Consider the following 24,994-nt stretch of genomic DNA (forward strand, 5'->3'; position numbering starts at 1 on the left):
GGGTGGTAGTTTTTCCAGCTGTGTTTGCTTTGTTTCCAAAACTTAATACTGTACAAAAGGAAACAAAAGGTCCTTTATGACAACATGTCAATCATTCTCTTAAGATTTATATGACAACTCATCTCATGAATGTGCAAGGCTAAGAGCAAAGCTTGTATGCAGCCATATACTCCAATGGTGAGACACCGTAGTACCGTATTGTACAGATTTTTCTGAAGACAGAACAGGCACAGCTGAGTGTGTATTTTATAGATCATTTTAATGTGTTGACATCATGGTCTTACCTGGAGGCAAAACAAAGGAAAAATCTCTGCTGTTGGTATGGGTTTATCATACATGTTTAAAGGTTTGTCATGCCCACCTAACATTTATCAGAAATGTTGATAATAGGAGGATTAGGTCATTCCTCTCAAATCTCTCTTGTATAATGCTAGGCAACTTTGTTAGCTAGTTGTACAGCCAGAAACAAAACATGCTGTTGGCTAGGCTTAACTTCAGATCGCTGGACACAAAACTCACCTGTTAAATCTTTCTATTTCAAGTCCTATACATGACCATTCAGGACCTAATTATACGAATCTAAAGAAAAATACGCATTTAATGTTTAGTAACCGAAAGAGAAAGCAGCAATATAACTCGCCAGCCAATTTATAAGTTCATCTTGCTAGTACCTGGAGGACTCAAGTCCTTTTCATAGTGTGGTCCCGCAAATGTCCCACTATATTACCGGAAAGATCTGTGCTGGCTTTCCGTCTTAGGGCGTTCATAGTGAGTCCGGCGTCGCAGAATGAGTTGGGAGGATGGTGGGAGGAGACGATAGTGACTGGAAACAGAGCAGCAGCAGAGCTGCACAGTAGCACAATGCTAATAGGCTACACAGTTAGCAGCATGTGTTCACTTAGCAAACTCCGTTTGTTTACAACAAGCACCGGACAATCAGTGGACAATGAGTGATGCCGGTTTATTTACGATCAGTGGTGAACACAACGTGTACAGTTTAACATGGCGGTTTGTTTACAACAAGTGGTGGACGCTGTGCACAGTTAGCGAAGGCGGCTGCAGTGAACAGTGAGTTGTGACTGTTGGACCAAGTGGGAGGTGTGTGTTAGACGTCACGCATGACGTCAAATATTCCAACCTTGCCAGGATGGTCCGTTCATAGTGATCCTGCTTCCAACAGTCCCACCAATTTTCTGCCTCTGTGACTACCTCTGGAGGCGAAAAATTGGTGGGATCATTTGATCCATGCCTCCCACTTCGGGGGCGTTCATAGTGGAGGCGAAACGTTACAGAGCCATTAATGTCACGGCATGAAACGGCACTATGAAAGGGGCTTCAGTTTGTCTTTAGAAAAGTCTTATTTCTTAGTGGCATCAGTTCAACAGGGTATTCCTCAGATCTTTGACCACATTGCCAATCTTCCGTTCCACCACATCAAGCCTCACCTCAAAGGTGCTCTATTAGACTATGATCTGGTGACTTTAGAGGCCTTTGGAGTGCAGTGAACTCACGGTCACGGTCGAGAAACCAGTTTAAGATGATTTTGGTTTCGTGACATGGCCCATTATTTTCCTGCTGAAAACAGCATAACATGGGTACACTGTGGTCATAAAAGGATGAAAATGATCAGCAACACTCAAGGGGGCTGTGGCGTTTAAACAACGCTTAGTTGGTAGTAAGGGAACCAAAGGACATATCCCCCACACCATTACACCACCAGACTGAACACAAAGTCAGGATGGATCCATTTCTTAATGTTGTTTATGCCAAATTCTGACCATGTTGCAGCAGATATCGCAACTCATCAGACCTGGCAACATTTTTCCAATCTTCTACGGTACAACATATAATCATGGGGGCGGCTGTGGCTCAGTTGGTAGAGCAGGTTGCCCACCAATCGGAGATTGGATCGATCCCTGACCATGGCAGCCTACATGTCGAAGTATCCTTGAGCAAGATACTGAACCCCAAATTGCTGCGTTCATCGGTGTGAGAATGAATTCCCAATGGTGGCAAGTGGGACGGTTAAGGTAGCCTCTGCCACCAGTATGAATGTGTGTGTGAACGGGTGAATGAGCGCAGTCTGAAGTGTAAAGCGCTTTGAGTGGTCGCAAAGCGACTAGAAAAGCGCTATATAAGTGCAGGTCCATTTACTATTTTTAAATTCTTGGGAGAGGATGCCAATTGTATCCTCAGTTCAAACTCCCTTAAATCTAATTTCTTCCCCATTCTGATGCTTGGTTTAAACTTCAGCAGGTGCATATCTACATGCCTAAGTGCACTGAGTTCCACCATGTGACTGGCAGATTAGATATTTGCATTAACAAGCAGTTGAGCAGAGGTACATAATAAGCAGTACTGATGCCCGGCTGCACATGCATATGTTTTTGTTTCACATTTTATCTTCCCTTTGCTGCCAGCTGCAACCATTGTCATTGTGGATACAGGTAGGTTTTCCCCTTATTAACCTCAAACAAAACTGCACTCAGACAGATATAAGAATCAAGTGTCACTCACCATGTTTGGCACACTGCCAGCTCCCTTCAGCTCAGCCGGGAATTGGGGCAGGTTGTTGGAAAGAGCTGTCTTGTTCTGGAGCTGTTGGGCGTTGACCCCCGCTGCCCCCATCTGCTGCACCCCAGCCTGACCATACTGCTGGCCAAATGGAGCTCCTGACATCCCCATCTATAGTAGACAATCAGGACAGAGGGAGGTCAGACAATTTGCATATCATGCTGCATATCATCACACTGGACCAATCTTTTACCTGCACACAGTCTCTAAGTATGATAATGGATCAGTGTGAGCTAACTGTGCTTTACGCCAGAAATATTTTCCTCCTTTAAGCCTAAGTTGAAGTGATTTGGTGGAGTTCACACAGTAACCGATAAATTGAGGGACTGCTGTCAAAAATTTAAAGAGCTTAAACGTACTCAATGTTGCGCATGACCGAAGTTAACGAGCGTGTTCATCGAATAGCTCATATTTTTGGTGAACTGAATGTATCCATTTGCAACTAATGAACGTGAACGTCATTAACTCTCGTGACAGTTAACGGTGATCACACACTCCGTTTTACGGCAACTGAGGATTTACGGCAACTGGCATCTCTGGGACGTGGTGAAGTCTGTTCCTTTGCTAATAAAAAGATTATTTACCAGGATAGAAACTTTTTTAGCAAAAACAAACAAGTACCAACTCCAGTGGAAAACACAAGTCAACAAGTCTTGGAGCAGCTCATTAGAAAAAAGAAAGAAATGAACGTGAACTAGCTCATTTTCATTTGTGTGAATTGAACTCTGAGCTCGCTCTTGCACGGTTTTTCCTACCATTAGAAGGCTTAGGCGCAGCACCAGTACCATTTTCTGATCCAAATGAAGGTGGAATCAATGCAGAGGGCATCAAGATAACCAAATGACTTTTCGAAAATGTAATGGTTGCAGCAGGTCCCCAGTTAACTCATTTGACACATTTGTCTTTAAGCTTTTGAGGTGTTGTTTTTTTATCTGCTCTGCCCTTTTCATATTATTGGACACAGACATGGTCATAATAATGGTCTAAATTTATGGAAAAACTGCATTTTTTTAATTGAAAAATGTAAAATTATCTTGGTGGAGGGCCCCAAAAAAATGCACCAATTCCATATACAGAACTCTATCACAAACTTAAGAGAAAACACTTCTCTTGTGAATTTGAACAACACTCGCTCATATGTCTGTTGAAGCCGAATTGATTAAAGTAAAAGGAATTGTCAAGCCAACAAAAATATGTAGAAATGCATAATTTTATTTCATAATTGGCCATGGAAAGGGAATAGTTGTTAGGTCCTCAGAAGTCATTCATTCCAGTGGCCCTCAGCATGCATCTGTTGGCTGCTTTTGCCTGCCTTTCTCTACGGTGGCCAAAGCAGCAGCCTGCTCTGCTTCGCGGAGGTTCCCCACTGACAGCAGTGCGCAGGCAGACAGAGCAAGCCCAGCCCAGCGGAGAGAGAGAGAGAGAGAGAGAGAGAGAGAGAGAGAGAGAGAGAGAGAGAAACGGGAGGAGACACAGAGAGAAAGACCAGCTTGCTCAACAGCTGAGCAGCGCACTGCACTGCTGCCTGCCCCTCCCCCCGCCGCTGCACAGAAACACACAGATGCCTGCCTGCTGCCTCCCTCCCATTCACACGAGCACGGCCTCATCCTCCGCTCACACACGGGTTCTCCCACTTGATGATCCGCACTTACTACAGAGCAGCGTCACCAGGCTAGAGGAGAGCGCTGTCGCACAGGAAGGCCTCCAGTGTTTCCCCTCTTCTTGGCATGTCCTATTCTGTTCCTCCTTCTCCACACGGCCTCCCCCACCCCAACAACAACACACAAACCGGCTCCTCTAACCATGATTTACAGCTCCATTATCAAAGGCCAAAGGCCCAGAGTGAGACGGCATATGCCAGAGAAACAGAGAGAGGAGAAAAAGGAGTTGGCGGGAGAAGAGTGAATACTATAAAATAAAGATGTAAATGGCAGAAAAGAAAAGCAAAGAAAAACAGGGAGCACCAATAAAAACATCTGAAACCAGACAAGAATAACTCATATGAGCTAGTGATGTCACTCTCAGCATGTGATGTTAAGTTACCACTATTCTCTAAAAAAATAAACTAAACTGATCAGTGTGGAAGCCTTTTAGTTACTTAAAACTGACCAGAGATTACAATCCTATCAAAACTCTCTGCTGCCAAAGGGTTCAAATCGTCTTAAATGACGTTGCAATCCATTATGGTCATGTTCAACATTTTTGCTGTTGAAAAACACATCGTCAGCAGTGTAAAAGTGACCTGCTTCACCACACTCCAAACCCAGTCCATGTTCTTCAATATGTGGCTTGGTCAATTCCATGGATTAAAGTTAAAAAAAAAATCTTCTGACTGAAATTTTATTCACGCTACAGCCAAGTCACGTGCAGCGTGTGAAACATGTTCCAGGTTACTTGGAAGAAATACTAATGCATAAGAATTCAGCACCAAATGCAGCCATCACATTAAGATGCTCAACCAATACTGTTTTACAGAAGGAGGATTTTAAACAGATGTTCTATTGCATTTTTTTTGTCTTTTCAATTATTATTTTTTTGCAAAGCTTGTCTTTACTCTCTAAAATAATCAAGTATCTACATAACTTTTCATTACACGTTTTTTTTCCCTTATTATTTAAAGTAAACCTTATATATATATATATATGAAAATAGAAATTAAAAAAAATACATCAACAAACAGCCCCAGGATTAAATAACAATGGGTGCAAATCTCTATAGTGCTTTGTCTTCTTAAAAAAACAACAGAACCAGCATCAAACAAACAACACCACAATTAAATTGCTAATAGGCTAACAGTTAGCTCTGTAGCAGTACAGTGTGTATGTACTGCTGCTGCAGGAGGTGTTCACCTAGTGATCTCTGTTTGTTTACAACAAGCCCCGGACACTCTGTGCACAGTTAGCGATGCCGGTTAATTCACTATCACGATGTTTATGATCAGTGGAGATGCTGTGCATAATTAGCCATGTGATCACGGTCGAAACTGTCGATAAGCGATTAACCTACCATCAAAAACCATTTGTCGCCTCCGGAGTCTAGTAAATCCCTCTGGGTCCCTTTTTGTAATTGAGACACTCCGAGTGAGCGGACATTTAAGAGGGCGTGGCCTGAGACTTTCCCAGTGGCCACTCTTTACCCTAAAGGAAACACGGCTATTGATCTCCTAAGTGGTCTCTGTGAACTCCAAATGATGGAAATCCGTCATAGCGACGAAGAACTTTAATCCATGCAATTCTGCTTTATAATGACTGCCTCAAACCTAAGTTTTATGGTTTTGTTATGTATCCCTAGATGGCGATACGGAGTAGAAGGTGACAGACACACAACCTGAGATGAAAGGGATTTGTGTATGTATAAATACTGCTTAGCAAATGACAAACTGAACCACATGGAACGCATCTTTTCATGTTGTTACTATCACTGGTACTCCTTTTGGACCAATGCGAACCTCGTTCTTTGGCTGGTGCTGGTTCACAGTTTGTTCAACTCTCAAAACTTCTCAGAACCAGTTTGCTTTTCCACAGGATCGAGAGCCACATCACTATGTCACTGTATACGTCTGTACACGACTCAGCTCTCCATGACTATAACAACTGCAGGTGACATAATCTCTTTACAAATGTTGCTCATGGCTTTCGCGAGCCTACATTGGCATTTAAACACGTATAACATGCATAACACATTTGTGCTGCTCGTCTTGATCGCTATGGACGATTAACACTGAACGTAAAATGTTAATGTTAGTCTATGTTATAAGCTAACGCTAGCGAGAGCCTGTATCAATCCCATTGCAGTTAAACAAATAAAATTAAAGATGCACGTTTTAGTTTTAGTCCCGCCCCAAGCCTGACATAAGTGGCTCATGGTTTGGGACCAGAAAAGATTTGGTGCCGCTCTGGAACCAGTTTTCCTGGCAGGGAGCCGGTTTTTTGGCTGTCGAAAAGCGAAGAACTGGTTCAACTGCACCGGCTCCGAATCAGCCCAGCAACTGCCTTGGTCGAAAAGGGAGTATGGGAGGAGCTAGTTAGCTGTTAGCAGCCAGTTGGGCAGCAGGTCCTGTAGTGAGTTTGGCTAACAGAGCTAACAGCTAATTGAGCAAATAGAGATTACAGCAATGAACAATTGGCACAAGAAGCCAAATGATAGTGAAAATATCAGTGAAATAAGTAACCGATATGTGATGGGTGGACTTTGGCCTATCACATATCAGTATCTGTATCGGCACATACATTTTAAGATATGAAAACTGTTTTAACAGGACTTTTATTGCAGAAAATTATGCTTGTTAGGAATTTACTTTATTTTAATGTATTTTTTATTTAATAGCAATTTACTGATGCTGAACATACAGTACTTATATTAGTTTGAAGATTTATGTTATTTTGTCTTTTCTTTAATTTCTCGGTTTTCTTTTCTGGAATTGGTTGCTATCAGGTATAATAATTTACACAAATTTTAAATATTCTTTAATAAAGTTGTTTAAAACTGCAGTTTTTTACCTTGGGAGAGTCATATTGGGGCACAATCCATGAAGAAAAGATCAATTCAATTTGAATTTGTTAATCTATAGTTGGCATATCGGTTACAGGGCTGTAAAAATAATTGCAGTAAATTGTTTTTTGTTTGTATTTTTTCAAATCATGTAAGACTAGTTTGTTTTTTTAAACTGTTGTTTTTGCAGAACCAACAGAATTAATGTAAAATGTACATGAAATCCTTTCATTAGAAAATAAAAAAATAAAAACGGACAATCAACTGTAAACCCCTCATTGTTCCTCAGGCAAGACATGGAATAAGAAGAAGTTCGTCACAAAACTAATGAGAATCCATGGGCTGAAAGCCAACAACAGATCAAATATATGTTGAGGGAAGCTCAGAAACCTATCTACCATACCTGCAAATATCTCTTTTGACTGTTCCAACAGACTATCTTCTCTTAACCGTTATAAATACAGAGCATCGACATTGGAAACTTAACCGAACAATAGTGATGGAAGTCAAATCAAAAAGGGCAATTTGTCCTCTCGAATGAAGAGCTGGCCAAAAAAAGACAACAACCTGTGACTGACAATAGAGATGGAGAGTATTGGAACGCACCATGCCATGTCTATCATTGTCAAATGCAAACAAAATTAATATTTGTTGCAGAATTTGTACATTAGCATGAGCATGTAAGTTTCTTTCCAAGTGATCTACAGATACACTGCTACACTTCTCCTGCTCTAACCGTAACAGCAAACACAACACTTACAGCAGCACGTTTCTCTGATGGCAGCTATGCAAGGTAAATATGGCGTGTGCCACATTCTGTTGTTTTAGTTTCAAACCACAGGCTAACACATATATACTACTCACAACCAGGTTCAAATCTGTGTCTTCCTCATTCCTGAAATCCTCAAACACAACCCTGGCATCTCAATGTGATGTAAAGGCTTGTGTTGTATGGAATATTAAATAACTCATGTCAAGTATGGAAAAGGAGGTGCTTGTTTCATGTGGCAATGTCTGTTGAAATATCTCAGTGAGAACTAGAGCGTTGGTTTAACCTTGGTTTCCTGTAAAAACCACAAAGCCCCGAGACTCTTATTTTTCATTTCTCATTTTCTCACATTTAAACTCTTCAAAGTAATACATTCACATGGACATACGACCAGCAGCAGATCATGTCCAGTATTTTTCATCCACAAACAAAAATACCAAAGCATATTTGTGCATTGTACTTAAAAATTTACAAAATTTTCTCCTGGTGGGACATTCCCCCAAACCCCCTAGATGGTTATTTTTTATTATTTGCTAATACTAAAGTTTTATTTATTTATACAGATTTTAAAAAAATCACATTTTCTGTATCTTTTTCAGTATTTCATAATATTGTCAAGAATAACGTTATCGCAAAAATACCCTGAAATATGGTGATAATCTTTTAGGGCCATATCGCCCTAAAAGATTCTGACAGAAATAAAAGCATGTTGCATTACTGCATCAAAGCCATTTCTAAAAACCTGCGTAGCAGCCCTTCAGTAAGGGAAAGCCCATTTCCTAAATAAAAAAACTCATAACTGGGTTGGTTAAGTTTGCTAAACTTGACACATGCTATTGGTTATTTTTAGTCAGACAGAGACGAGATGCTCTCCCACAGAAGAAACCTCAGGTTTTGTCAATTAAGTGACAACAACTGTAGATAAACAGAAGTATTGCCACACACAAATATTGGTGATGTGTGCGGCTGTCCTACACATCACCGATACCACAAATTTGGTTATTATCTGAAGCACTGCCATATGAGAAAATAGATTGGTTTGAAATATTGAAAGGACACTCACCAGCCACTTTATCAACCAGCAACTGTACCTGATAAAGTGGTGTGGTTTTCTGCTGCTGTAGCCCATCTGCTTGAAGGTTGGATGCGTTGTGCGTCCAGAGTGGGTTTCTGCATTTGAGTTACTGTTGCCCTTCTATCTTCTCGAACTAGACTGACCATTATCCTCTGACCTCTAGCATAAATAAGGCATTTTTCGCCAAGAGAACTGCCGCTCACTGGATATTTTTTCGGACCACTCTCTGTAGACCCTAGAGATGGTTGTGTATGAAAATCTGGCACCCACAACTGTGCCACGTTCAAAGTCACTTAAATCACCTTTCTTCTTCATTCTGATGCTTGGTTTTTACCTTCAGCAGATCGTCTTCACCATGTCTACATGCCTAAATGCACTGACTTGCTGCCGAGCGATTGGCCGATTGGATATTTGCATTAACCAGCAGTTGCACAGTGGCCGATGAGTGTATTTTATTAGTGCATCTAAACGTTAACCAACAAGGAGAAATGCTACATCTATCAACAGACTTTAGGCAATTGGAGAAACAGTTTTGGTTCAACACTGCTTGACTGTTTCCACTCCATGAAAAAAACAACAACACTGACATAACTGGACTTAAAATATTGGATATATTTGCAAAAGTAATGTGATTGTGCTGTCCTATGATGATCAGTTTTTTATGTGCTCAACAGATTATTATGATCTCCTATGCTCTGTTCCTGTCTTGTACCTTGCTAAACAAACCATTTCTATGTTGTGCGACTAATTAAGCTGAATTTTGAACCTCACCTTATTCATGTTTCCAGCTTGCTGAGCATTCAACGCGTTGTGTGCCCCCATCTGTGGCCCTCCTTGGGTGAGCGTCTCGGCCAGCACGCTGCCTCCAACACCAGGTCCAGCACCCACTTGTGCCCCCTGCATGCCTTGGCCCTGGTACTGCATGCCAGGTCTACCCCGGCCTGCTGGTCCCAGAGCTCCATTCATAACTTGTCCAGTCTGGCCCATGACCCCATGACCCTGCCCACTGTTCAACATGGCTTGGTTGAAGCCCATGCCCGCGCTTCCATTGCCTTGTCCAACAGCTGCACCTCCTTTCTGGGCCTGGGGAGACTGGTGATTAGGAGAGCCCTGTCCGAGTGGACTTTTACCGAGCACAGCACCTAGCTGGCTTCCCACCATGCCTCCCTGTTGGGGGCTGGAGTTGAGGCCGCCTCCCAAGATGGAGGAGCTTCCTGGTCGCAGGAGCTCAGACAGCTGCTTGTGTTTGGCAGCTGCATCAGGAACAATGGAGTTGAGACCAGGACCCCCTCCACCTGGACCGCCGTTCGAGGACATCCCCATTCCCAAGTCTCCATTGGGGATGAGCTCATCTGGAAGGTCGTTTTCCAGGTCAAACAGAGACACAAGATCTAAAAAAAGAAAAGAAGAGACAGAAAGGGAAATAATTAGACATCATCACTGACCCCCTTTAACCAATAACATAACAAACTGCTAACCACAGAGTATATAGAGTAAGGTATTTATTTCAGGGGGGCATTAGATGGTTGATTTAATTATCCTTTGGAATCTGACTAATCATGTATTAAACAATCTCACATAGGACCAACCACACCGGGCTTTAAGGTAAAGACAAACTGCCCTTGTACAGAGAGCCTTGAGTGATTAATTCAGTTTCCTGTTTAAAGGCAAAAGAAACCAAAATGCATCTGAACTTTTTGTTACTCACTCTGCAAAAATCTATTGAACACTAGACGGGAAATTGATCCCTCATGAGCTGACCAACAGACATGTTACAATGGTTATCAATGTTGATTAATTGTATATATCGCTTTCCTCGATTACCTCTTTGACACGAGCCCATGATCACATACAAACATCATAATCAAAGATTTGATTAACGGTCATACAAATAATTGCAATTAATGATTTGTCTTGTGTCATTTTATGCCACACAGCGGTGTCCAGGTGCCGTCTCACTCCCTCTCCTTGCAGTTGTCGTACTCAGAACTGAAGTTAACGTATGTCCAGTAACTACATTTCTCTTGTGATTTCTTTTTGCAGCCAGTGGAAACACATGTTGTTGGCACAGGGATGAAGAACAGGCTAAAACATGTAAGGAGCTAGGAAAGACCCCCTGCCAATCTTTGTGGCAGAAATAAATAATTTCTACTCCAGTGTAAGTTGATGGACAAAAGTGTTTTGGGGGCCGCATGGCATCACATGACTGACCTGGAAGTTTTAATTACAAAGATTGGCTGATATGTCAATGTATGTTGCCACCTACAGCGACTCACTCAGGCAGTGAAATCAGAACTCAACTGACACTTCAGCGCTGCACTATACAGTACAGACTGTGCTCACAGAGGCACATTTGGCATGCTTCCATATGAAGCACAATACGAGTGTAAACTTGGTTTAAAACTAAAATCATGCAAAGAAGAACACAATGTGGCTTTGCGATGTGTATTTAGCAAACATATCTAACTTGGCAGAAATGTGCTTGTGCATGCATGGGCGAATGTGCATGTACATTAAATACAGCTTAGTCCCTGGGACAAGATAAACAGTGAAGAAAAAGCTTCAACTCTGTACCTGAGAGCACTCTTACAGCTGTGCAGAAAAAGTAAACAAGAGCACTCAACACATACAGAGCATTAATAGAACATTAATGAGGGTTGCAATTCAAATCACACATCGATGCCAGGGTCCTTCACGTGGGGGTGTGAGTGTGCCTGTGTGTGTCAGCCAATAAAGATCTTACCGGCACCACAGCCACCAGGTTCTAAAAGTTGGAAAGAAAACTAACCTGTTTATCAATTAAATATAGCGGCAATTAATATTACAGCCACATGGTTTAAATCGAGTGCCCAACGTCTTAGCACATAAGCAACAAGTCTCAGACTACAGCAAGAGACATGAATGGTGCCTAGTTGAAAGCATGCACCTGTGCTTTGCCGAGACCTATTCAGCAACAAGATTGATACCACGCAAACTGAAGCATGCCTTCAGCATGGTTACTCTTTTCAAAAGGCCAAGAGTGGGATTTGAAATTGCTCCTTATACAACAATGATATGATGAGAATATCCAGCAGAAAGCAATCACATGCCAAATAGTGACAATGGAAGCATCCACTAACCACACAATCCCAACACTTGAGTCACACTATTCTCACCTGTAGGGGACATTGCTGCCGCCGGTTGTAATTCACCCAAAGCGTTTAGGCAGCCACATGAAAATCTTCAATTAGACTCTTCAGTCTGAGAGATAATAACAGGCTGTGCAGCAGGCTGTTGCTACTTTACCAGAGTCAGAGATAGATGGGATGGAGATTTAAAGGGTAAGATGCTCCCTCACCCTCTCCCCAAGGGAGCAAAGTTGCTAAACAATCGTGGTAGTGATAAAGAAACATATTAGATTCATGAAGGTTTAAGCTAAACATTGTAGTCAGTGTTCTGCCGATAACATATAGTAGGTAATACGAACTGGAGAGGTAGATTTGCATACGGAGGTTTGATTTAGCCAGCAAATTGGACAAAATAAAAAGGTACAAAGGTGGACGCAGTAGACTTTTTTCAGACTAAATTCCTGCAAAAGTAAAAACATTCCAATCAGCAACAACTGCAGTTTGTGTTTAGTTCCAATTAGCAAATGTTGGCATGCTAACACACTAAGCTAGGCCCCTTTCAGGCTGCCGTTTCAAGCCGCGATATTTACGCCTCTGTGACATTAAGCAACGTGTTTCACTTTCTTAGTACTTTTTGGAGTGTTTTGGCTGCGCCCACTAGTTAGTTCCCCTCGGCCTCTGTTTCCACACAGGTACTTTTGTAGCGGCTAACCCACGGAGTTCGAATGTGACAACAAACCAACACGGCAAGCAGTGTTGCCAAATTAGCGACTTTGATGCTATATTTAGCGACTATTCAGACCCCTCTACCGAATCTTTTTTCAAAAAAGCGTCTAGTGAAAAATCTAGCGACTTTTCTGGTGTTATTGGAGACTTTTGGAGACTCGTTCCTACTCTTCTTAATGAGTAGCAGGCGCTGTACCAAAGCACTCACAAGCGGCCCAGTCTTACTGCAGCAGTCTCTCCCAGCTACAGATACAGCAGGATATGTTAAACACTCAGCGTCCAGTTTGCACCAGTCTGCAAATAAATCACGCATGCGCGAAATCGCCCTCTCAACCCTATCCAATCAGCATTGACTAGTTAGTAGCGGCTCAGAAAAGTACCTATCCGAGGCAGGTATTTTCGGAGCCGCTACCTGAGCTGCTAACTGGTGAAGTTTGGCGGATCTTGGGCGGATCCTCTCTCCCAAGCCACATCCATAACGGCTCACTAGAGGGAAAAGCACCTAATGGAAACATGCCTAATCTGAACGCACCAGAGACGTAACGGGGGGGACGAAGTGATACTGTAGCGCCTTTGGAGGTTGTAAGAGAGGCGTTGAATTGGCGAGACTGATCGAGGCGGGATCAATGTAAACCGGTGGAGCCAGCGAGGCGGAGAATACGGGGCGGCTGTGGCTCAGTTGGTAGAGTTGGTTGGCCCCTAACCGAAGGGTTGGTGGTTGGATCCCTGACCGTCGCAGCCTACATGTCGAAGTATCCTTGAGCAAGATACTGAACGATACAAGATACCGATGCTGTGTTCATCGGTGTGTGAATGAATTCCCAATGGTGGCAGGTGGGACCGTTTAGGGTAGCCTCTGCCACCAGTATGAATGTGTGTGTGAAAGGGTGAATGAGCGCAGTCTGTAGTGTGAAGCGCTTTGAGTGGTCGCAAAGCGACTAGAAAAGCGATATATAAGTGCAGGTCCATTTACCATTTACTTGAGAAAGGAAATGGACTGTATCATCAGAAACAAGTCTTGCACTAGGGTCCGACAGTAATCGCATCATGTTACGCTACTCTGTTACACACCACAACAGCCACTTCGTTCAGCAATGCTGGATTGCAATGCTAATGGACGTCAATATTGTGCTGTTGCTGATTCAGTAGGAGTGTCTTAAGGCGAAATGACGGCAGAATTTGTTACAGCACTTTTGCGAAAATGCAGTATGAAAAGGACTTAGGAAGTGTTAGCATTTGGCCCTAGACATCATTGTGCATATGTAGCCAAACAGAGCAACTAGCATGTCTGTAGATCTTTTATCATATTGGCTGAGTTGAATTGTATTTTCTGACCGTACATAACAGGTTTCAACAGAACTACAGGAAGTGCAGAGTTTGTATCAAAACTAGGTTAAATCTGCTCAGCCAACCTGAGCTAACCTCATTTACACCTCAACATTGTGCTTTTTGAAAACACTTGAGTGCTGAGAAATACGAAAACACTGATCTCATGTAGTGTTGGAATTTATCGTTTAAAAGCTTTATGTTGAGTCAAATTCTCTCTGTGATTGCTTCTTTTGCATTGCAATATAGACAATCATACAATACAGGTGTTGCAATTGATGGGGATAAAATTGTGATTAGCCAAAAGCTAAAAAAAACTCCTGTCTGCTTAACAATTAGTATTTCTGAGCCTCCATCAAATCATTATTTACATGAATTGTGCAGCCGTCTGGCATCAGAAATATGGGTCAGTGAGAACAATTAAATTATACTTTGTCTATACTTAAAAAGCAAAACATGATTATCAACAGAGGTTTAACTTGATGAGACCGAGACTGTGTCCTCCCACTCCTTACTAAATGATGGCTGTAAAGTTTTCTTGCATGTCAAGCCAAAGGAGTGGGAGGAAGAAGATGTTTTTCTGTTTTCCTATTGTTTTCCATTGTTTGTAATCGTTTTTACATGTTCAGGTTTATCTAAAGAACACATACATTCGTTTTGATATTACCTTCCTCAGTGCAGACATATTGTTCAGTGCTTTGTCCTCAATCAGCTTGTATTAACTTTTGTTTAAAAAAACATTTTTTAGGAGGTTAGATATACCATCTAGATTGTGAGGGACACCTTCAAATACAGGAATACTCGAATTCTTTTTAAAAATGTAACATGATTTAAACACTGTGGAAGCACGGTGCTGGTTGACTGGCAGTACATTTGTAAAACTTAATATGGTGCTTTATAAGAAGAGCTGTGATGACTTCAAGATGTGCAAAATTAGTGGCACTTGTAAAGCTGGGGCTGCAGTGATTTGCCGCTCAGTGTTTATGAAGGCCACAGCTATTCAGGGTAAACGACAAGAAAAAAAATTCTGGTCGGGCTGCAGGATCTGAGAGGGTGAAAACTGTTTTTATTTAGCTCTTGCAGACAGACACTGAGATTTAAATGAATGAAAAAGCTTACAGTGTCTTTGCAGATGATGTGCACATCTTGTGGATGTGCGAGATATGGAGGTTATGAGCAGAAGGAGGAAATTCGAGTAGGTAAACAGGGCTGCAGGGTAGGAATGGGGTGGCTGATTGGATGGCATCCAGTGCCACCCACTGCTCTTCTCATCTCAATCAGTTACACCTCAGCTGACATATTAGCCAGCAGATCCAGAGTATCGTCTGCCACTGCTTCGCCACGCTGGTGAAAGGCAACATTTTAACACTTGACTGCATTTAAACGCCGCCAATGCTAACGTAGCAGAATAATGCTCACCCAGGGGTTGGTGATCATACAGAGGCCAGACAAAGGAGGAGGAACCCCGCTAGGTGAGACTGGCGGCCCATTTCTCACCTCTGGTGCCGACACGCCCACTCGACCATACAAATGAAAACATGCCTGGCACTGGCCTGTGGCCACGGGCGCAAACACATACTGACACGAGACCAGAGCACCATAAAAAACTGTCACACATTAACATAAACATCAAAGACAGGCTGCTAATCTGTGGCTGTAAGCGACAGCTCAGTGCGCAGTGGGCTGGATGTGGCAAAGGGAGACGTCTTTGCTATCTGTCAGACTACCAATAATGGAAAGGCTTTCCCAATAACAAACGTGACGGTAAGCCAAACCCGTTTGAGTATATTGTGATAATACTCATTTGTAACAAATCTATGGAAGCAAGTAATTGCCATAATGAATTTAATCTTTAAAGCAACAGAAAACCTAATCTTTTCATTTATTTATCAATTTTTGTCATGGTGGGGTATTAAAGATGTGAAATTTACATTGATAACCGGTATGTGAGATAAACATACATCATCCAGGGGCTACCCGAATTTATCTGCATTCACTTTCTTTGTAAATTTATGTTCAACGCACATCATTCCTGGAGTAAACTTCCAACTTAAAGACACCAAGTACACATTACTGCACACAAAAAGGCAGAGTAAAGGAGCAAGGTTGTAAGCTACAGGTTCCTCAAGAACCTGCCTTAAATTTTCTCAGAATTAGGGCTTTTTCTACTGAAGAAAAAAAAAGTGTACTTATCCTCCCATCTGCTGCCTGGCACTTAAAATCTTCTCAGTGTTCTTAAGACCCTGAGCTGCATCCAGCACTTCAAAGAGCATAGGTCTTCAAGAGACGGTGTGCAACGTCTTACTGAATACATGTTTGTGTGTGTGTCAACGGAGACAGAAAGGCTTCTGGCAGCAGTGGGGGAGGAGTCCATGTCGGTGTCTGGCTGCTTTATTGCCCAGCGAAAGCTCCTGTCACCCCTCTGAGAAGATGAGCTACCTCGGCTGAAGACTGAGGACTGCCGCCGCAGATAGATACCGCAGACAACCACAGAAGACGAGACGGGCCCAACAAAGAAACTTCACATTTCCCAGCTGTTTGGATATGGCAGACAGATGTTTCCGATCTGCACTGCCATTTAAATTAAGAAGTCTTTAAGAATTAAGAAGAAGCCTTTAGAAGATGAACGCCAGGAAGGGCTGCAGTGGTAAAATCCCAAAACGGACTTGCTTAAATGAGACAGTCCATGGTTTTTCAAAGGTTGGTGCTAGATACTGTACAAAGAATACCAACAGAGGTCCATCAGACAACAAGTATATGCACATACTAGGATGTGCCAAGAGGGCTAATGTTGCTGGATGGACCCTGGACTGGATGGCCAATAAAGATACAGGCAGTATTTTACTACTAGCTTATAAATCAGAATGTCTCAAACAAGTTTTTTCACCCCCAAACCCAATCAGAGTCATTTATACAGAGTCACTATCCTTCTGTTTTCCCATGTTCATTCTTTGTTTTGTAAAAATGAAAAAGTACAAAATGGCAAACCCTTTTTTTGGCTTACTGCTGTCTTGAGGGAATTGTTCTCCCTCTCTCTCCTGTTCTCAATTCTTTGTGGTATTCTCTATTCTTCGGTACAGTCAACTAAATGACCTGTATTGCATTGTTAATTTTCGCCATTTCTACATTTTTTACACAAGTTACACATTACTCCTGTTGGCTTTTTGCTCACCAGGCTTTCTTGATATGGGTTCATCCACCGAGCCCAGGCAGGCGCTGTGGCACGACGGCGCTAACGTTGGATAACAGTGAATAACATCAATAAAACAATCTATGCTGCTTACTGCTTCTAATACTAATGTGGGGGGGAGGGCACAGTGGAGTTGAGCAATGGCGGCTGCACTCGTGCGTACATTAAAGCTTCGTGTAAAAACACCAGTGTGATAGCTGACAAAGGATTGGATGGACTCCTATCTCAATAGCAGATATTGACCAGTTAAAAATACCATTAACGACTCAGATACAGAGTCTTCGAGAGGTGCCCCCCATCTTTGGCACCACTCTTCAGCCTTTGTAAATGAAAACCCATTGTTACGGCAACATCTCCAGTCTTGCTATTCATTTGTTCTGTGTTAAGTCTCTGGTGATGGGGAAAACAAAATTAAAAAAACATGCGGCGTCGAAAAGCTGACCAGATCCAACAAAACATAACACAATGGAGTGTGATGTTACACTTTACATGTAGTCACATAATTTGTGCACTAGTTTAAAAGCCTCTGTTTGGATAGGAATCGCATCCTGGTTGAATATTTTTTCAGTTGACATGGACAGAAATCATAGGACAACATTCCTTAAAAAAGCTAGCACTATGAGGAACACAATAAAGATGATTAGTTGGTCGCCATAAAAATGACAACTACTTTTATAATCAATCTGGCCAAGCTGGCAACCATTCTCTGGTAACAGTTTCCCAATGTCTCAGATATTCTCTTTTTCTCTGATTTATATCATTATAAACTCAATATGTTGGGGATTCGGACTGCAGGTTCGCCAAAACATCGAAAGACATCGGTACACGTTGACTAGTAGATGTTAAAAGTAGGGCCGGGACTTTAACGTGTTAATTAAGATTAATTAATTACACAAAAATGAATGCATTAAAAAAATTGACGCATTTTAATCGTACTTACGGGAAACGGGAACGTTTCTCACTGGATGAGTTTCAGACGGACCGATTATACTGGAGCACCAACTATCATTCATGAGTTCAGACAACAACAAACCACAGTGAACATGAACGAAGAAGCTGATGAGACGCTTTGGTTGGCCCCGTGGATGATGGGACATTTAGTTACAAAAAACGAACGGATGGAAGCGTCGATAAGAGCAGGGTTGTGTGCAAGCTATGTAACAAGGAATTCGCATATTACCGCACATCGAGCCTCAAGTATCACCTCAATGCAAAACATATAGCAGCTAGCATGGATGCTAGTGTGGTAGCTAGCGTGGACTGAAGTTGGCAAAAATTGGCAAAAGTTACCAAAGTATTATAGTTTACAGAAGGTCTACCTACCTATAGGCTACCTGAATTTCTGAAATGTACTATATTTCTAAATATGCTATTGCTACACTTAATGGCAAAAATTGCACTGGTCTGTTGGACTTGAACAAAAATAAAGAATATTTTTGTTGCTTAAGCTTATGTATTCAGTCATTATTCAATGGTATACTAAAAATCCATGTGAAAAAAAGACTTCTCACTGTTCTCAGGTCAAATATTCATATGCGATTAACATGCGATTAATTTCAATTAATTACTTACAAAGCCTCTAATTAATTAGATACATTTTTTTAATCGAGTCCCGGCCCTAGTTAAAAGTCATGTTAACTTTTGAAGTGACTTGTTCGTTTTGGAGAAACCGCAAATGTGACACTATGGTGCCAAGTTTGTCAAAATACTATCGACTAGTTTGGAGTCACGGTTACAGAGGAAAACAATTGTGATCTATGAAAACAATAAAAAACCGGCATTCATTCATATCGATAACTTTGGTGAAAGACGGCGACATTTTGGGTTGGTTGCAAGCCATTAAACGGACAAACTGAAATCATCCGAAATCCTCCAATATATACATATTATTAATTACATGTTATTGTCTCAAGCAATTGTTGACTTCAAAGTCCTGCTCTAACGTAGCTGATTATCACAAGTTGCCTGCACTGCTTTTAATAGTTTAATTGTATGTATGAAATGAGCAAATGTGTAAATACAAGTTTGAATGACCAGTCCGTCAGTTTAATGGCTTGCAACCATAAACGTCTGGTTTCAAAGTAGGGATGGGAATAATTGATCGATGAACAATTAATGGTCATTAAGAATTTGGTTGATCACATGGGATTTTTAATCGATTTGTGTATGTTTTAATTTGAATTTAATCTATGACTGCATATCAGTGTCACTCAACTAAAACATGACCAATTGTTTAGTTCTGCTGCCCTATGTGAATAAACCAACGAGCTGAGAATTAAGTTGAATTAAGCCACAGTTTGCAAACTGAAAGTTGCAATAACAATTATAAAACACAGAGAGTATTAATTTGAGCAAAACAAGCTTACTGTATCAAACCTAGCTTGCTAGCATTACTCAGTTTAACTTCATCCAAAACTTATTTAAACACAAAACACATTCAAATATGCAAGATTACTATAAAAAACAAAAACAACTAACCTCATACCTCTTCGGCGTCTAAAACATAAAACACTGAACTCCTTGACTTTATCTATACAGTAAAATCTCACTTGAGTTAGTTTTACGATCGACAGCGATTAATCAATTAATTGATCGTTAACGTTATAGATAATCAAGTTGGCAGGTTTCTTCCAAACGCCCATCCCCACTTCAAAGGGAGTCTTTGACAAAGTAATCAATCAGATGTAAACATTTTTTTTTTTACTATTTCTGTTCTGACATCCGAAGGCACATCCAGACATCGTTACCCCATGAAACTCTTCTGTTTACTCTATATATTTTTTTTCATTGTTTTCATAGAACGGTCGTTAATAGTAGTTGTTTCCCTCTAAGTTTCTGCTGACGTTAAGTAAAACATAGAAACATAGTAGCAGGTCCTCTGTCCGTAACACGCAAAAATACTCAGACAAACCAAAGATGTTCAGCCACTAACTAACCGTTTAAGCTATTTGGGTCTTTTGCTAACAAACTATGAAAATAATCATGAAAATCGTCTGGGCAATTCATTTTATTTTGACAACTGTGCCACTAGCAGCGCCGGGACCAGTAGCTAGCTGTCACTATCTGCCACCAGTTAGGCCCCGCCCACAAAATATGACATCCAAACAGTAAATTGGTCTATTACTCCATATTTAAGGAAATCTTGTCCAATTGTTTGTCAGTGACTGTTAAACTTAGGAAAAAGGAATCTTTATTCAAAGATTTTGAAACTCATCCACCTCAATCAAAGACTTAGACCATCACTATGAGAAAAGTGGGCTTATATCTCTTCAAAGATAAATGCAGCAATTTACCAAAAAGTCAGAAAATGTGTATGAGTAAAAAGGGTTGATATTAGAATGGAAGTCTTCCAAAATGCACCTGTTAGATGCACAGGGGGACTGGCGGGCCTCTTATGGGTATTCATTATAGGTGTTAACTACAAAAAAAAATGCCCACTGAAAAATGTCTCTGGAGCCATGTGTGGATGGATGGATGGATGTGTAAGACTATATCCCAACGAATTAATCCGTAAAAATAAAACCAAACAGATCACAGCAAACAAGAAATCCGGTACACGCTCATATTTCTGTGTCAACCAACACTTACCACATACGCAAATTGGAACATGAACAACAATGGAAGACCATAAACCCGTTATGTGTTCTGAAAACATATATCAAACATTGGCTGCTATTCTGTTATTATGCAAAGCCAGAAAATGTAAAAATATTTTATTTTTAATAGTAGAGCTGCAAACAATTATTCGACTAATTGATTAAAGAAAAAGAATTGCCAACTTTATTGATAATCGATTGATCGTTTAAGAAAATGTTCATGCAAAAATGGCTGAAAATGCTGAAAAAAACAAGACCTTTAAAAGACATCCTCCTAGACTTTGGAAAACCGGGATGGATATTTTTCATGTTTAAAAAAATATATAAATCAGATTAATCAATAATGTAGCTTTTGTAAACAGTCCAACCTTCCAAAGACACAGACCCTTGAGCATGTTTCCAACACTTAGCTTGGAAACTGTATTGTGCCCATGGACTAGCCTAATATAATGAAAAGTTGAATGTAGCCACAAAACCCATGGAATCTATGAGTACATTCTCCCAGATACATCTAACTGACCATTCAAGCATTTCGTTGAATGAAAGAAGGGCTGAGTCTTCAGTGGCAGACTGACCTAGTGCTGAGAGATTATCTTTCAATCAGCCAACACAGGTTCAAGTGCCTGTGCTGTATCTGCACTGCTGAAGAGGCAATGAGCAAGAGACTTGTCCAGTCCAACTTCAGGGATACAGCAGCACCAGCTAGGAAGCAAGTTTTTTCCTATAGGTATTGATATATAATATATATGTTGTTGTTTTTTTGTAATGCACAAGTACAAACCTCTCAAGGCAGCATCACCCCAAAAACATGTCAAAGGAAATAAGGAAACCAACGCTCAAGACCCATGCAGATGTACTTTGATTTACTCACCTGCATCTCTCATGTTATGATGGGTAAGCACCATTATGTGTAATAACTTAGCTTTTAACCCTTTCAGACTTAAAAGTTGGGAGCATTCTTTCTCCATTGAGCAATTCTTATGTGATGAAGAGGCAGTGAGTTTGCACTTTTCTCCCTATTATAGCAGTTTATAACCTTTTTTTAATCTGTTGTAGATGTAATCAAGCAATCATAGAAGGACTTTGCATTATTTTTGCACAGCGGAAGCTAATTTTCCCTTAAATGTGGATGCATCCTGACTTAAAAAGCATCGCTACTGCACAGAGAGTAGGTTTGATAAATATAAATGTTATTGCATGTCTTCATTGTGAGTTAGTTACATTTCATCACAATGGTAAAATAATCGCCTATGTCATTTTTTTTGTCAAAATTGTTTTTTTTTTAGCTAAATCATCTCCTCATTACCACCTATGGTAAAATTGCCTACATCCTCAGTTGATCAGATCATGTGATTTTACCCCTTTAAGATAATGGCCTATGTCAAGTGTGTGACTTAAGCAGAATTATTATGCTTAAGTCAAAATAAAAGGTGACTTAGGCAATTTTTTAAACATGCCTTTGTGACTTAAGCAAGATATGGTAACACTTTATTTTGAAGGTGTCTACATAAGAGTGACAAAAGCCTGTCAGAAACATGACAAGTATCATGAGCATTAATGTTACTTCAAAGTGTCATTAATGTTCATGACACATCCCATGTCATGTTTATGACACACTCATGTCACTCTTATGTAGACACCTTCAAAATAAAGTGTTACCATATCTTGCTTAAGTCACAAAGGCATGTTCAGAAAAATGGCCTAAGTCATCTATTTCTCTTAAATTACATAATTTACACACAGTGTTATTACTATGCCAATAGCCATCCTTTGTTCCATCCTTTTTGAGTGAAATGATCAATAAATGTCATATGTTACACTTTTGGTGAAGTTTTTTGTGTTTCCTGCAAACTTGAAAAAAGGATTTAGGCGATTATTTTAACAGGGTGACGATTTGTCTCCCTATTATTGCAGTTTATAAGCATCTTTCAATCAGTTGTAGATGTAATCAAGCAATCATAGAAAGACTTTGCGTTATTTTTGCACAGCGGAAGCTAATTTTCCCTTAAATGTGGATGCATCCTGACTTAAAAAAGCATCGCTACTGCACAGAGAGTAGGTTTGATAAATATAAATCTTATTGCACGTCTTCATTATGAGTTAGTTGCATTTGTAAAAGCATGTCTCGTGCTTACCTGGGCCATCTGACACTGAAAGAGGTGAATTAAGCTTGGGTCGCTTTGCAGTGGGGGGTCCGACATCCAGCAGATTGTCAGCCATCCTGGTCGGCAGATTTTATGAATGGATGATGATGCAGGAAAATAACAGCAGGATCAGTAAAACTTGTCGGCCTCTGGTTCGTAATAACTGGTAACTTTTCCGACGGTGAAGCGTAAAAAAGGAGCAATTTAACAGTTTTTTTTCCTCTTCTTGACTGGCAGACTGGCGAAATGCTGCCTGGAGAAAAAGGTTTCAAAAGAAAGGCAACAGCGCCACGCTTCGCCGCCGAAGATCACCCCATGATAATCCAACACCCAACACCCACATAATTATCCTCAATAATTACGTCCAAAAATTATTTCAGTTGGAGAAAAATAAATAAAAATCAATCATAAAATAATACACAAGGCGTAAGCGAATCCCTTTCTCCGCAGATCGCCGCTTTCACGTCTGTACAGAATCATTTTTTTCGCAGTCGAAACGAGCAGCCATAAAATCTATCTCGGGCTTAAATAAAAAGAACAAAATTCAAGAAATATTTTCTATGAGGTGGATTATTTTTGTCGTCGCTGTCTCTCGGTAAATACAGCGTCTCGGGACGGAGATACGGCGAGAAGCGGCGCTCTCTAAAAGGGAAATCAAATATACAGTGGGCTTTCGAGACGATAAAAACCCATGTAATCCTCACATGTTTGCATTAATTCTCATCGGAAGGACTAACTCTTCGATTTTCTGCACGAAAAAAGCCGTTTGAGCCCGGTCTGAGTGGCTCCGATCGGTTTTTAAAATTAATGCTCCCCCCGAAATCCCGATTCTGAGCCGCGTCAAGATGGCGGCTGTTGATTCCTCCGATACAAAAAAAAAAAAGTTTTTTTTTTCTTCCCAGCTAGACTGAGGGGGGAGGAGGGGGAGGTGTCGCGCTATGACGTCCTGACGTAAACCTGTGTCCCACCGTGCGTCATGTGTACGTACGTGAAGTTGCCTCTAGGGGTGGAAGAGCCCAAATAATACACATTCGGCCTTCAATGCTCTGCCTGTTTTAACTCTATGGAGTCTTGGGTTATTTTGTCCATTTTTGATTCCTTTTCGTGTCTTTTTTGGTAATTTTGTGTCATTTTGTGTCTTTCTTTTATTTTTTTTATTTTGTGTCTTTTTTTAGTCTTTTTTTTTTTTTTTTTTGTCATTTTTTATCTTTTTTTGGGTAATTTTGTGTCTTTTTTTAGTCCTTTAGTCCAACATAAAATGTGATTTTGAATCTTTTTTTTACTTTCAAAACACTATCATGCTCAATAAAAAAATGTAAACATTGCAAATGTGAACAAGGTTGCAAATATAACATAGTAGGTATATAAAGTAGTTTAAATTGTCTCTATTTTTTGTTTTTTACAAATACACCATAGAAATGCTGCTCACAAAATAACGCAAAAATATAAAATAATGATTATGTTAAGTGGCTATTTCTGCATAATGAGCACTTTATGCAACTTAATAGATATGATCCATTACATTTCAGGGAGAACTTTTTTACTTTGAACCTTAAATTTATAAAATATAAAATTATATTTCTAATTTTACAAATTAGTAAGTTAGTACGTTTTACACACATATAACCTACATTAAATTATTTTTACTTACTAGTATATGAAGTAGTTTTAAATTATCTCCACATTGTACAAATACACCAGAAAAATGCTGCTAACAAGACAATGCATCAAGCAATAATGCAAAAATATAAAATAATGTGAGATTCTGTTAAATGGCCATTTTGCATAATGAGCACTGTTAACTTTGATACGTTATATTTTACTAATGACTCTGTTGTTCAGACGTACTGCTTTTATCCTGTTATTGCTGCTTTTACTTAAGTAAAACTTTTGAATACCTCTACCTTAACTTTAGATAATAGCTTCCCTAGTTATACATTATTTTAGAACATGATTTGTTCTATTCATATCTACCATCCTCTTGTTTTCCGTAAGC

General features: G+C 40.4%; 1 protein-coding gene across 4 annotated transcripts in view; it reads right to left on the reverse strand.

Annotated features, from left to right (window-relative positions):
• crebbpb (CREB binding protein b) overlaps window positions 1–24,020 on the reverse strand; it is a 52,791-nt gene extending 28,771 nt beyond the window's left edge. For all 4 annotated transcript variants that reach the window (XM_059347792.1, XM_059347790.1, XM_059347789.1 and 1 more), the window contains exons 1-3: window positions 22,990–24,020; window positions 9,681–10,300; window positions 2,518–2,685 (exon numbers count right to left, since the gene is read on the reverse strand). In XM_059347792.1, the coding sequence (XP_059203775.1) occupies window positions 2,518–2,685; window positions 9,681–10,300; window positions 22,990–23,074 (873 nt within the window). In that variant the 5' untranslated portion in view covers window positions 23,075–24,020. The remainder of the gene's footprint in view (window positions 1–2,517; window positions 2,686–9,680; window positions 10,301–22,989) is intronic.
• Between the last annotated feature and the right edge of the window lie 974 nt (window positions 24,021–24,994).

Source organism: Centropristis striata, chromosome 13 (genome assembly GCF_030273125.1).
Source record: "Centropristis striata isolate RG_2023a ecotype Rhode Island chromosome 13, C.striata_1.0, whole genome shotgun sequence".
NCBI classification, from domain to species: domain Eukaryota; kingdom Metazoa; phylum Chordata; class Actinopteri; order Perciformes; family Serranidae; genus Centropristis; species Centropristis striata.